The sequence below is a fragment of the Erythrolamprus reginae genome, chromosome Z (assembly GCF_031021105.1).
Source record: "Erythrolamprus reginae isolate rEryReg1 chromosome Z, rEryReg1.hap1, whole genome shotgun sequence".
In the NCBI taxonomy this organism is placed as follows: domain Eukaryota; kingdom Metazoa; phylum Chordata; class Lepidosauria; order Squamata; family Dipsadidae; genus Erythrolamprus; species Erythrolamprus reginae.
Genome location: NC_091963.1, coordinates 91868347 through 91882449, shown reverse-complemented (window position 1 = coordinate 91882449; position 14103 = coordinate 91868347). Strand labels below are relative to the sequence as shown.

The window sequence follows — 14103 nt, the reverse complement described above, 5'->3', positions numbered from 1 at the left end:
ATTGGATTTTTGGTTAAAGGTGTCCAAGTCGTTGTAATTTAAATAACCATAAAAATTTTTGATTATCTTATCTTGGGGGCCTATACATAGCTTATCTAACAGAGCATTTTTAGTAATCCCGAAATTTTTTTTGTCTTTGTTAAATTTAGTCTGGATCTGGAGGTATTCCCACCATTCCACTTTTTGGCCCAAATTTTCAAGTTCTAATCTTGTTTTAATTGTCCCGTTTGGGTTTAAAATGTCTTTATATCTTAATATATTATTTCTCTTATGTAAATTAGGATGTACATAGGCTTCTAAAGGAGCATACCACATGGGAATTCCTTTGTATAATTTCGTTTTAGTTTTTTTCCAGGTGCCAATTAACGATTTTCTAATCAGGTGGTTGGAGAAGTATTTGTGGGTTGACGGCTTTTCGTCCCAGAGATAGTAATGCCATCCTGCATGGAGGTCATGGCCTTCTAATTTAAGAAGTCTAGTGTTTGTTAGACTCATCCAATCTCTTGTCCAATCTAGCAATGCAGCAGTATAGTAATCCTTCCAATTTGGAAGTGCCAAACCGCCCTCATCTTTTTTTCCTTGTAGGTATTTTAGTCGAATTCGGGGCCGCTTGTTTTGCCAGATAAAATTGTTGGTTATTTTAGTCAAATTAGTAAAAAAATCCTGTTTTACTTGTATAGGGATAGTTTGAAATAAAAACAATATTTTGGGCAAAGTGTTCATTTTAATGGCTGCGATTCTCCCTAGAAGAGATAGTTGTAAATTCCTCCATTTTGACAAGTCTTTTTTTATCTTGTCCAATAATATATCATAGTTGTTTGATTTTAAGCTTGACACTCTATTTGTCAGATTGATGCCAAGATATTTAATTTTTGTGACAATTTGCATATCCATTTTGGCAGATAAGATATCTTTTTGTGTTTGTCGCATATTTTTTGTTAAAATTTGGGTTTTGGTTTTGTTTATTTTGAGGCCTGCCACTGTACCGTATTCTTCCAGAACTTCTAATAGTTTAGGACCTGAATTTAAAGGATCTTCTAAGATGAATACCAAGTCGTCTGCGAAAGCTTGGAGTTTATAGATTTCTTTCTTACAGTTTAGACCCCATATGTCTTCCTTGTCTCTAATTATTCTCGTTAGTACTTCAAGAGTTAATATGAATAGTAAAGGGGACAATGGACAACCTTGCCTTGTGCCTTTGTATAAAGAGATTTTGGTTGATGTATCTCCATTGAGAATTATATAGGCCGATTGGATAGAGTAAATAGCTTTTATTGCATTAATAAATTTGGGGCCAAATTCCATATATTCAAGCTGTTTTAACATAAATTTCCAAGACACATTGTCGAAGGCCTTCTGGGCGTCAAGAAATATTAACGCCACTTGTTTCTCATTATGGGCTTCGTAATATTCGAGCGTGTCTAGCACGATTCTAATATTATTCTTTAGCTGTCTCCCGGGGAGAAAACCGTTCTGATCTGGATGTATAAAATGATTTAAAAAACCTTTGATTCTGTTCGCTAAGATAGAGGTGAAAATTTTGTAATCGGCATTTAAGAGAGAGATCGGGCGGTAATTAGCTATATCAGTCTGATCTGTATCTTTTTTTGAAATTAACGCTAGGTTTGCTTCTGTCCATGAATTTGGGATTTTGCCTCTATCTAGAGCATCATTTAACGTCTCTAAAAAGGCTTTTTCCATTTCCTTGGGAAGATCTTTATAAAGTTCTGTGGGGAGTCCATCCGGACCTGGTGCTTTGTTGTTTTTTTGACTTTTTATTGCTTCCTTTAATTCTATTTCAGTGATCGGTTTATTGATTATATTGACCATTTCTTGCGGTACTTTAGGGAGTTTAGCCTGCTCTAGGATTTCTTGAATTTTTGTATCATGAGTATTATTTTGTATAGTTTCGGAATATTCATAGAGTTTACTAAAAAAATCGCTAGCAATCGTTTTTTTTCCTTTCCAAGTCATGGCATGGTTCCCCATTTTTGTTTTTTAGACAGTTTATAAGTTTCTTTTCATTTTGCTTCCTGAGCTTATTGGCTAGCCATTTGCTAGGTTTGTTGGCATTCACAAAATTGTATTGGTTAGTTCTTTTTATTTGTTGTGCCCAGTTTTGTTGGTCAATTAAGTTTAGTTGGTGTTTAATTTGTAGCATACTTTGTTTGATTTCTTTTTTAGTGGGGAAGTTCTGAAGTTCTTCTTCTAAGGCCCTGTACTCTTCTTCTAAGTTAGCTAACTTCTGTTTTTTTTGTTTAAATTCTCTAGTCATGAATGAAATAGCTATCCCTCTAATAACAGCTTTGGCTGTGTCCCAAACATTTTGAAGGCTAGTGTCGTCTTTTAGATTTTCTTGGAAGAAATAATTCATTTCAGTTTTAAGTTTTTGCTTAAAATCTTCCTGACTTAAAATAGATTTCTGAAGCGACATCTACAACTCTGTTTATTTCCTTTCCAACAAACTTTAAGCGCACTATGGTCTGAAATGTAATTAGGTTCTATATCTATCGAATGAATTTTGGTGTTAATTTTTGTTGTTGTCCAGACCATATCCAATCTTGACCACGATTGATGCCTATCAGAATAAAAGGTAAATTTTTTAAGTTTGGGGTTTCTGTCTCTCCAGCTGTCTTTCAATTTTAGTTCTTTAATTAGATCAAAAAAGGTTTTAGGTAATATTCTTTTCTTTTGTTTGGTCTTTTTATCATTCTTATAGTCCATATCATTGTTGGTTATGCCATTAAAGTCACCTAATAAGCAGATATTATCAGTGGAATGTTCTCTGATGGTGATTAATAGTTTTTTATAAAAATTTTCTTGACCTACATTCGGGGCATAAATATTTATTAAAGTTATTTTGTCCTTTTCTATAGTAAGTTCTATAATTAAAATTCTACCTTCTCTATCTTTATATTTCAATTCAGCTTGGATATTAGGATTGATATAACATATTACACCTCTCTTTTTTTCCCCGGCAAGTGATGTAAACAGATTCCCAAGTTTATTTCTTTTGAGTAGGTACTCAAATTTATTTTTGATGTGGACTTCTTGCATTGCAATAATGTCGAAGTTTAATTTAGCAATTTTATTTAAAGTTTGGCTTCTCTTTTTTGGTGCATTTAGACCGTTTATATTAATTGAATATAGTTCAATTCCTTTGTTTAACTTTTCTTGTACCAGATTTAAGTTATCTGTACTTGGGTCTTGTTGCCCTTGTACTTCTAGTTTCTTTTGGATATCCTGTATAGCCATTGTTGCCTAAAGTTAGTTTATCAGTAGCCTGAGTTCTTTCTAAACTTGTAGGGCTCTGTTCTATAAGTTGTACACTAGTGGAAGGGAGGGTCGTTGTTCCGGTATCGTCTTGTGTTTCAGAAGTTCGATCGGTAGAGAAATTTTTGTCGAAAAATTCTTCGGCTTTTTCGACAGAGTCTATTTTTAATTTCCTATCTTGCCAGGTCACAAGCATACCTTCTGGGACCAGCCATCTAAAATTTATATTGTGTCTGGTTAGTTTTGCTGACAGAAAGGTGTATGGCCTGCGAAGGTCTCTGACATGTTTTGGGACCTGTTTTAATACTACCAGTTGTCTCCCCTTGTGTTCTATAGGATCTTCCCGGGCTCTATGAAGGATTTCATCCCTGACTGATTTTTTGATAAATTTGATATGAACTTCTTTGGGGAGGTTATGGCGTCTAGCGTAGTTAGTGTTTATACGATAGGCTTCATCGATTTCATTTAGCATTGTATCTTTTTCAATGCCCAGGGCCTTTGAAAGGATATCGGCCATAATATCTGGTAGGTCTTCGCTTTTTTCCTCCCTGAGATTTTGAAATCTGAGATATTGGTTAGCTTTTCGCTCTCTAATTGAATTACTGTGTTCTCTAAATCTTTATTGGCGTGGATTAATTTATCTGTCAGGTCTTCCATTTGTTTGTGCTCTTGGTCTATTTTGTCTTCTAAGACCTGTATCCTCTGTTCTTGTTTAGTCATTTGTTGTTGAAAAGCCTCGTGCTTTTTGTCCATGTTCTGCATCCACTCTTTTAGTTCGGATGTATCGCTCCTCACCTCACCTAATTCTTTTTTAATATCCTGATGGTTTTTCAACATTAGCTCCTGCATTTGAAGCAGCGTAGCTTGGAGATCTTTATAAGAATTAGACCTCTCTCTAGGTATCATATCGTCGAGGGATCTCTGGGTAGAGGGACTTGGTATGGCTGATGTAGAATGGGTGATTGATTTTTTTCCCTGATCCTAGCCTAGACAAATTAGAAAGGCTTGTCATTTTTATAGTCGACCACCAATTTGCCCACTGGTACAGTTGTTTGATGGTCTGATCCAGAGTTTAGTATCGATACAGTAAAACAGAGTATGCTTGGTGGTTTTAAAAAAACTTTTAATAATGAAATACTCTGATATTACATTATTAAAAGTTTTTTTAAAACCACCAAGCATATGGATGTTACATAAACATTAGCAGTATCCTTTTGTAGTAATTAATAAAGTCATTACTTACATTTATAAAGAATTCTAATACATTAAATATACAAAAGTGGGAGGGAAAGATTTTCCCTGCCCAATCATGTCCTATTTTAGGGGGTGGTGCTCATCTCTGTTTCCTAGGCAAGAGAGCCACCAGCATTGTCTGAAGACATTTCCATAGTCATGTAACCGGCTTGACTATATGCTGAGGCACATAGAACACACCAAAGAGGTATCTATTTATCTGTTAACATTTGCAAGCTTTTAAACTGCTAGGCTGGCAGGAAGTGGGGCAAGTAATGGCAGCTCATCCTATCATATGGTGTTTAGGTCTTCAACCAATCTGTAAGTTTTCTAGCTGACAAGATCAACATTTTTAAGTACTGAGCCATTGTGTCCCTTTAAGCATACTAATGGAATACAAATCCTTGCAATATTTAATTAAACTAGAATTAGAATTAACAAATTATTTATTTAATAATCACTCTATTCCTAGGAGGAAGAAAAATGTTAAAAGGAATAAGAGAACTTGAAATAAGGCAAAAATTCTATAGCAACCAAGGTCTCACCATGGCTTCAATTGTGTAGATATAATTATGGGCATCAATTAAGTTTATAAATTGACCATCTTACTTTATATTCTTAATTTAAGATATACTTATTAATGTTTTTTTCTTTTGCACTACTCTTGTTTAAAAATTAGTTTTTAGCAGATCTGTCTGTATAGAAATATAATACATGTACATATTGATTGGGAGAAACACATCTTCAGTGTAAGTTTCAGCTGGAGCTGGCAACCTTAGACTGACAAAATGCACAGGATGTTTATCTATATTGCACACTGTACTTTATGTTTTCTTTTGATAAGAAAATTGTCTTAAATTAAGGGTTATCTTTAGTAGAGGAATAAGTACCATAAAGTATATAGTTATAAATAGTTAATATTACTAGAAACTTAACACTCTTCATTTTTCTTTTCAGCTAAGAACATAGTTCTTGCAGGAATAAAAGTAAGAAGAAAGAAGTTCTAATTTTTAAGAATAAGTATTTAGTATATGTTTATTTTAAGGTATTCCGTTTCCTAAAAGACTAATGAGACTGTCATGAATTTCACACCAACTCTAGCAAAATATTTTAAAAAATAGTATCTTGATTCGCAGATGCTAATATATATAAATAAGTAGAAAATATAAAAGGCACATGATGACTGAATTAGAATTGCTTGCAACTGCATGTAGCATTACCACCTATCTACACTGTAAAGGTCTCTAATTAACATTCTCCAGAATTGATATCCATGTACCTCAAAATTTTATTCTGTGCTGGCAATTCAACTCTTGTTTTCTGTTGGAATGAAGTGGGCACTGAAGACCATGGCATTCTACTATAATGAGAAATAATTAATAATCAATTATGATAAATCTAATGTTTTAGTTTTCTCTGACAAAAGCATAAGTGGATAATTGATTCCCATGAATTAGAGCAGATCAAATGTTTTAAATACTTGGGCACATTATTTTAGAAATGATGAACAACCCAGATAATTATGTTGCCGCCATTGTCCAAAAGAGGATGCAAGCAATAATTCAATTTCATTTGCAATGGGGTAAATTATTTTCCAGTAGCAATGAAATTGTTTATGGCTAAAATAATTGCCCAACTATTATATGAGATACAATTTGGCCCATGTACAAAGTTGGGGACCTATGAAGTCATTCAGTTAAATTTTCTTTGGTATTTGGTATACCAAAGGAAGTGGTGGCTTGAAGTGAATGTGCTAAGTGTTAAGGATGCTAATTTCAGGATTTAGACTGATGTTTGACCCTACAGACTTGATGTCTTACTATTGTCAGACAGCTCCCAATCTCATTCATACTGTATCTGAATAGCAGAATCTGGTAGTCTTGGACTCTCTCATGAATATTTAGGCAAATTAAGGAGACTGAATTAACAATAAAAGAGATAATCAGGAATATTGAATGTCTAAATGATATCACCAAGTACCCTTGAATTCCATTGTCAAACTATATACAGATGTTAGCCTTCAACTGTGCCTATGAAGTAGTCCTTGATTTACCACCAATCATTTAAGACCATTCAGGGTATCCTTTAATCCCAAAAGGCCTTTTCCAGAGCTCACTTTGATGCCCTCCCATCTACTTTATCCATGGGAAAATTTCATTGGACTCCTTATTTTTAGAGATTATGTACTTGTGGATCTAGAGAGGTAGAAACTCTTGTCCATGTCCTCATATGATGTTTTGATTATCCAATAATTTGTAAATTTAAAAGTCACAATGATAAATTTTATGTACTATTTTTTGAGAGTTTCTAACCCTATACCCACATATCAGGTGGCCAAATATCTTCCTCAAGATACAAAATATTGCAAAACCTAATTGGATATGTTGTTTAATTATCCTATTGTTTTTACCCTTTCTTAATAATGAATTCTTATGTCAAATCATCTCTACTTTTTATTATAAAGGCTGATCAAAGACCTTAATAAAGATATTTGATTTTGCCATAATTAATCCCAAAATTTTGGTCATAAATTGTTATGGTCATTTTGAGTTATCATGATCATTTTTACAATGATTCTTAAGTAAATCATCATGATTATTAAGCCAATCACCTGGTTTTAATCCAAATGCTGTTTGCCAAAAATGACAAAAGAGTTGTAGAATTTGACCCTGTGACTGTGGGACACTGCAATCAGTCATAAATGCAGTATGGTTGCCAAGTGCCTGAAATATGGTTATGTGACTTCAGAGGTATTGTAGCAGTGATAACCTTGAGAATGGATTTAAAGTATTTTTTTTCAGTACCTCATAACTTTGAAGTCACCAATCGTAAGTTAAAGACTGTAATTCATAGGTGTGATAGATTTGTGATAGTATGTATATTTATGATGTTGCATCACTGCTACTTCAAATATACATTATTATTTTCTTCTAATATTATTTCCAGGCTCTCACTATCCATGATACTAAACAATGCAGGACATGGGATTTAGGAACAAACTTCTTTGCTCGTGAAGATGATGTTCTAAATGTAAGGAACAGGTCTGTACAATGTTTAAAATATTGTGAGCAAATGTATGTTATCTATATTGACAGATTTTACTATTGTGTTCATGGCCTAGTCTTCAAAATTATTGCAAAATTATTATTATCTACTGAAGAATATCAATGAGATCATATTTCCAAATTGTGGGTAAAATTTATACACTACATTCTTTGATGGTGTGCAAGATGCAATTACTATATTTTTTTCTCTTTAAGACACATTCCTCCCCTCCTTAAAGTGGGTGGAAATGTCTGTATATCTTATAGAATGAATGTTGGCAAAGCCGCTCCCATCCTCTGGCCTCTGCCTCTCAGCAATTTGCCTCCTTACAGCAAACAGCCTGGTCAGCTTCAGCATAGCCTGATTTAGCACAAGCATGATTGGTGGTGGGATCGGCCTCCTAGAATACCGCCAACCAGCTGTTCCAACCTATGGGGATCCCTGCCATCCATCCCTGCCGTCGCCACTTATCGCGGTCTCTAAATGTCCCATTTTTAGCCTCCATACACCCCATTTTTGGCCTCTGTGTCTGGTTTTTGGCCCATTCCAGCAGTGGGGATGGCAATAATAGGCAGCATCAACGACAATCCCTGCCACCTGAAACAGCCCAAAAATGGGGTGCATGGAGGTGGTGATAGGCAGCAGTGGCAATGGACAGAAATGAGTGACAGCAATCCCTGCAACCTGGAACAGCTGATCACTGTTCCCTCTAAGGTGCACAGCCACATGGCCACACACCTGACAACAAACTGCCGTGCAACATTTTCCAATGCTGCATAGTCTGATGCATAGGATGGGGGGAAGGAAACACCACGGCTCTGGCAACAATGAGGCTTTAACTTGGATGGCTGCTTCTGCTCTTGCTAGAGCCTAGCCGGCTCATACCTAGTCATGCCCCTTGGCCGCCCAATTGGCAGCAGGCTGAACCAATCACTGTGAGAATGCGGCTCCTCCTCTACATAGAAAAGAGGCACTGAAAGAAGGTGCGGGAGGGTAGAAGGGACTTTTGGAAGGTAAAGTGGATTAAATCTTTCTCCAAAGGGGGAGCTGCTTCAGGTGGCCACGACTTTCTCTCCTGCTTAGAAATAGAAGTCACTTCCAGCAAGCCGGCGATATATTTTACAAGTAAAATAAGTTACCCATTTAAATTTGATTCATTTCTAGTAACAGAGGAGGTAATTTTGTAATAAAATAAGTATTGTTACTTCAAATGGGAACATACTTAACCCTATGTACTTAAACTTCTTCTTCCAACTATACTTATCATCACACCCAAGAGGATTATTAATGTGAGCCCTGCTGACTTTTGATTTTTAGTAACAAAATGATTTTGCGATCAACATGTCACAAATTATTAGAAATCTTCTTTTACACAGAGATCATGCTCAAATGTTCAAGTCTGTGCCCCAACCAGCCCTTATGTCCCCACACCAACATAAACTGATGTGGCAAAGTTGTGCACAGCCAGACTGCTTCAAGAAATTGTACATTAAAATACATAATAATATATAACAGAATATTATGAGTACTAGAGATTTTTCTTTGGCTTCTTCTTTGTTTGTCTTTCTTATTTTTAGTGAATGCTCTATATACAATTTCTTTTTGAAATAAGCAAATATATTTTTTTTGTGTGGGTGCTATATACCTATTATAAAATATTTGTTTTTACTTTTTTAGGAACAATAAGATTTTTTTTGGAGAGTTATAGATGCACTTTAAATTTGACTATATAACATCAGTTTGCAATTATGAGTTGGGAGACACTTTGGAAAGATTTAAGAGGGTGAAAGAGAAAGTAGAGGGGGAGGAAGAGAAGGAGAGAGAGGTAGAGGAGGAGTGAAGGGATAAGTAGGTAGGAGTGGAGATGGAAAGTAAGAGGGGAGTGTGTGAAAGGAAAAGAAGAGGTGCAGACTAGGATAGGTTAAGAAAAGAGCAGATTTAGATGGGGATTATGGAATAATGGATAAAAATGTGTATCTATATGTTGTGGTTGGCTTCAGGCCAGCTCCTATAGATGCTGATTTTGACTCGGAGGAGTGGGAGCTGTCTGATCACAGAAGACCCGTCTGTCTGGAGGAGGAATCAGACAGTGAACCAGAAGAAGAAAGGAATGAGGAAGGGGTTAGAGAGGCAGAGAGGGAAACGGAGCCAGTCAGATCTCCAGCCAGGATTTCATCTGAGTCAGAGTGGGAGGACATAATGGATACTCCTATTCCCAATGTTCGGGTAAGGAGAATGATGGGACCCCAAGAGCAGCTGAGCAAATTCAGAAACAGACTCTAGGTCACAGGTGTTAAGAATTAAAGACGCTGCCACAGCCTTGATAAAAGGGGAGTTTTTGCAGATGACGATGTGGGAGTTTATCATTCAGTTTTTGGAGAAAGACTTTGATGAATCATGGCTTCGTATTTGCTTTGGATATCTTTGGACATTCTGACATTCAAGCCATGAGTTATTTTGACATTCAAGCCATGAGTTATTTTGGCTGATGTAAGCCAGAAAGGCTTCTGTGCTGACTTGAGTGATTAACTCTGACCTGTTGGACTCATAAACTAACAATGCTCTGAAACGCAGAGGCTTGCAGCCTCCTGAGTATAAAGAAAACCTCTTTGCTCTCTTTTTTACAAGCCTGCGAGTGTGTGTGTGTGTTTGATTAATTACTTTGTTTCTGGGTGGCCTGCGGCCAGGCAGAACACTATATATGTTTCTTTTCTTAATTTTAGACAGTATATACATGTGAATTTGTTGTTGTGAAAGTGGAGGAAAAAATAAAAAAACTTTTTGGAGAAATAGAAGCCCCATTGACTGGGAACTAAACAAGAGCTTTCAAGCTGCAGTTGCTTTCCTTTGGAAATCGGTCCTGATTTATCCGACGCCCCCTCCCCATTTTACTCAGTCTGTGGAGTAGGTTGGTCACTCCAAGTTTCCTAGTGAGCCAAACCATTTGTTTAATTGAATAAAACATGACTAAAGTAACCATAATTTATCAATTGAAAATAGCCAAGACTTTTCAATAGTTAGCTCAAATTACTGCAATCTGCATGAACCTTCAATCCAGTTCATATTAGGATCTCTTTGTTTTAGCATGGAATTGGGCACAAAATGTGGAGCCAGAGAAATTGCTCAAAAGTCACCAAGTGGGTTTGTTTGGGGGGGGTTGGGTGGCCAGAGAGATGCCACAGATTTCACCTTCAGTCTCAGAACAGTAGGGAACTTTTCCCCCCTAACAACTATGGTTGGAAAATGATGGAAATTGTCACAAAAAGGTATATTGAGATACTCAGCTTTTGTAATAAATATTGGACTTAGTCAGATTTACTGATATCACTTTTGGGCAGTAAAGATAATTTCCTGAACAAAATTGAAGACAGTAATTTTAAAATAGAGCTCTTATAAAATTGAACATTAAGTAATATGCAAATTTACATTTCCAAACTTTGAACTGGAGGAATCAGCAAATGTTTGATACTTTAGTGACTAGACTATTATTTAGCTAGATATATAGTATATTCCATTGCTAATTGACATTTATATCTAAAGAAACATGTAAGAATTGTAGCCTTCTGTTAAAATGAGGTTTCAAAAGGTGACAGCTGGGCGGCGGCGCCCAGCGGAGCACCATTTTGCGATTTGTGGTGGGTTCGTAAGTCGAAAAAAGTTTGTAAGAAGAGGCAAAAAATTTCTAAACCCCGGGTTCGTATCTTGAAATGTTCGTATCACGGGGGGTTCGTATCACGAGGTACCACTGTGCTGCCTTAATCCTCTTGTGCAAAGAGTGCACCAGAGCTTCACAGATTGCCACTAGATTTCTTTTCCACTCTTCCACCATGACACCATGGAGCTAGTGGATGTTAGAGACCTTGAGGACCTCTACCTTCCATTTCAGGATACACCACAGATGCTCAATAGGTTTTAGGTCTGGAGACATGCTTGGACAGACCATCACCTTTACCTCAGTTTATTTAGCAAGCTAATGTTGTGTTTGGGTCATTATCATGTTGGAAAACTGCCCTGCGGCCCAGTCTCCGAAAGAAGGGGATTATACTCTGCTTCAGTATGTCACAGTATATGTTAGCACTCATAACTCCCTTAATGAATACTAGCTCCCCAGTGCCTGTAGTACACATGCAGCACTGAACCTGACATTCCCACCACCATTCTTGATTTTAGGTAAGACACACTTGACTTTGTACCCCTCACGTGATTTCTGCCACACACGCTTGACACCATCTGAACCAAATAAGTTTATCTTGACTCATTGGACCACAGGACATGATTTCAGAAATCCATGTCCTTAGTCTTTTTGTCTGCAGCAAACTGTTTGCGAGCTTTTTTGTGCATCATCTTTAGAAGAAACTTATTTTTAGGACAAAGTTCTGAGACCAATTTGATGCAACATGTGGCATATGATCTGAGCACTGACAGGTTGACATCCCACCCCCCATCCCTTCAATCTCTAGAGCAATGCTGGCCGCACACATACATTTATTTCCCAAAGCCAGTCTCTGGATATGTTGCTGAGCACGGGCACTCCTTCGGTCGACCATGGCGAGGCCTGTTCTGAATGGAACCTGTCCTGTTAAACTGGTATGTGGTCTTGGTCACCATGCTACAGCTCAGTTTCATGGTCTTGGCAAATTTTCTATAGCCAAAACCATCTTTATGTAGAACAATAATTCATTTTTTCATTGTCATCCTCAGACAGTTCATTGTCATGAGGTGCATTGTTGAACTTCCAGTGACCATTATGAGAGAGTGAGAGGGATAACACCAAATTTAACACATCCATTCCCCCTTCACACCTGAGATCTTGTACCACTAATGAGTCACATGACACCAGAGAGTGAAAATGGCTACTTGAGCCCCATTTGTATATTATCACTTAAGGATATATTCACTTTTGTTGCCAGCAGTTTAGACATGTGTTGCATTATTTTGAGGGACAAGATATTTACACTGTTATAAAAGCAGTAAACTCAATACTTTATATTGTAGCCAAGTGTCATTTCCTCAGTGTTGTCATATGAAAATATATACTTAAATATTTACAAAATGTGGGGAGGTGTACTCACTTCTATAACATAATGTATATGAGAGTAGGAGATATAATTATTTGTTGCAAATATTTCTATAGAACTGAACTTGAAAGCTTGACTAAAATTGTGATCAGGCAGATGCATTGGAAGGCAGAGTAGAACCTGCATATCACACCTATTAATACAATTATTATATGCACTTCAGAGCTGAAGCAGCACAACCTCACATTGCAGCGCTGAATCCATATGTCCAAGTGATGTCATCAACTGATCCATTAAATGAAGTCACTGATATTTCTTTTCTGAAACAATATCAGGTATGTGTTACCTTTTTGAAATATCTTCCATTTAATTAGCTTTGATGCCTATAGTAGCGACTCCTGTCCCAAGCTCCTGCTAGGTACATCTTGAAAATGGCAGTGAAATATTTCTGAAGGCATTTAAAACTCTGGCAATTCCTTTTGTTGTTTTAAGGAATAGCCAACTTAGACAGTGACAACCTAACCTTTACTAAGTTTTTCAAATGAGAAGTTGGGTTAAGAAGGAAAAGAAGGGTAAGTATTTCTTTAAAATTATTTTGAAAGTAATAAAAAGAGGCAGCAAAACTATAATTTCTGAGTATTCAAATTCTATATACAAATGGATGGTGACTTCCTCTTTTTCTCATCCAAGCATTATGTGCAATGGATTTGGAAATGATTTGCTTTATCTGTCTAATGCAAATATTGAGACTGGAAGTCTTGTCATGCTATCATGAATGTACAGTGTGTGCATTGTGATGTGCATTTTGAAAAACACAGATTTAAAACTATATTCTCATTTATCATATATATAACAGAAACTATTTCTTCAGAAGGGTCTTTTTAAAATGCCTGATTGATTTTAAATAATTTCAGGTATGCATTGGTGTATGTGTATATATGCTTATGTAGATTTATGGGCTTGATTCTGCCATACATTCCCTCAGGAAGCATAACATATGATGAAACTTTCGCCATGATGTCATGATGCAAAAATTGCACACGCAGACTTGAATCAAATAACATAAGCATTAAAGGGTAGAATTTGTATTTTGATGTTTCAGTTTGATGTTTCAGTTTGATGTTTCTTGAAGTATTCTTCTGTATTCTGCTTAGTTTAGAAATTTTCATTTATATCCAACTGAATTATTTTGTGCATCATTTAGATAAGAATTAAGATAGCATGCATATAATTACATCACCAGGTTTCCTAATTATCTTTAGCTGGAACCTGCTGGTCTTTATTTTATTATTATTATTATTTATTAGATTTGTATGCTGCTCCTCTCCGGAGACTCGGAGCGGCTCACAACAACAAAACAGTACAAATCCAATGATTAAAACAATTTAAAACCCTTAATATAAAAACAATCATACATCTCATATGAACCATACATAAAACGGGAACGGCCCAGGGAAATCAATTTCCCCATGCCTGACGACAGAGGTGGATTTTAAGGAGTTTGTGAAAAGTAAGGAGGGTGGAGGAAATGATA

General features: G+C 36.2%; 1 protein-coding gene across 3 annotated transcripts in view; it reads left to right on the top strand.

Moving 5' to 3' along the window:
• UBA6 (ubiquitin like modifier activating enzyme 6) overlaps positions 1–14103 on the top strand; it is a 135865-nt gene that overhangs the window by 20706 nt on the left and 101056 nt on the right. For all 3 annotated transcript variants that reach the window (XM_070726958.1, XM_070726957.1, XM_070726959.1), the window contains 3 exons: positions 5464–5492; positions 7453–7547; positions 12793–12904. In XM_070726958.1, coding sequence (XP_070583059.1) covers positions 5464–5492; positions 7453–7547; positions 12793–12904 — 236 coding nt within the window. The remainder of the gene's footprint in view (positions 1–5463; positions 5493–7452; positions 7548–12792; positions 12905–14103) is intronic.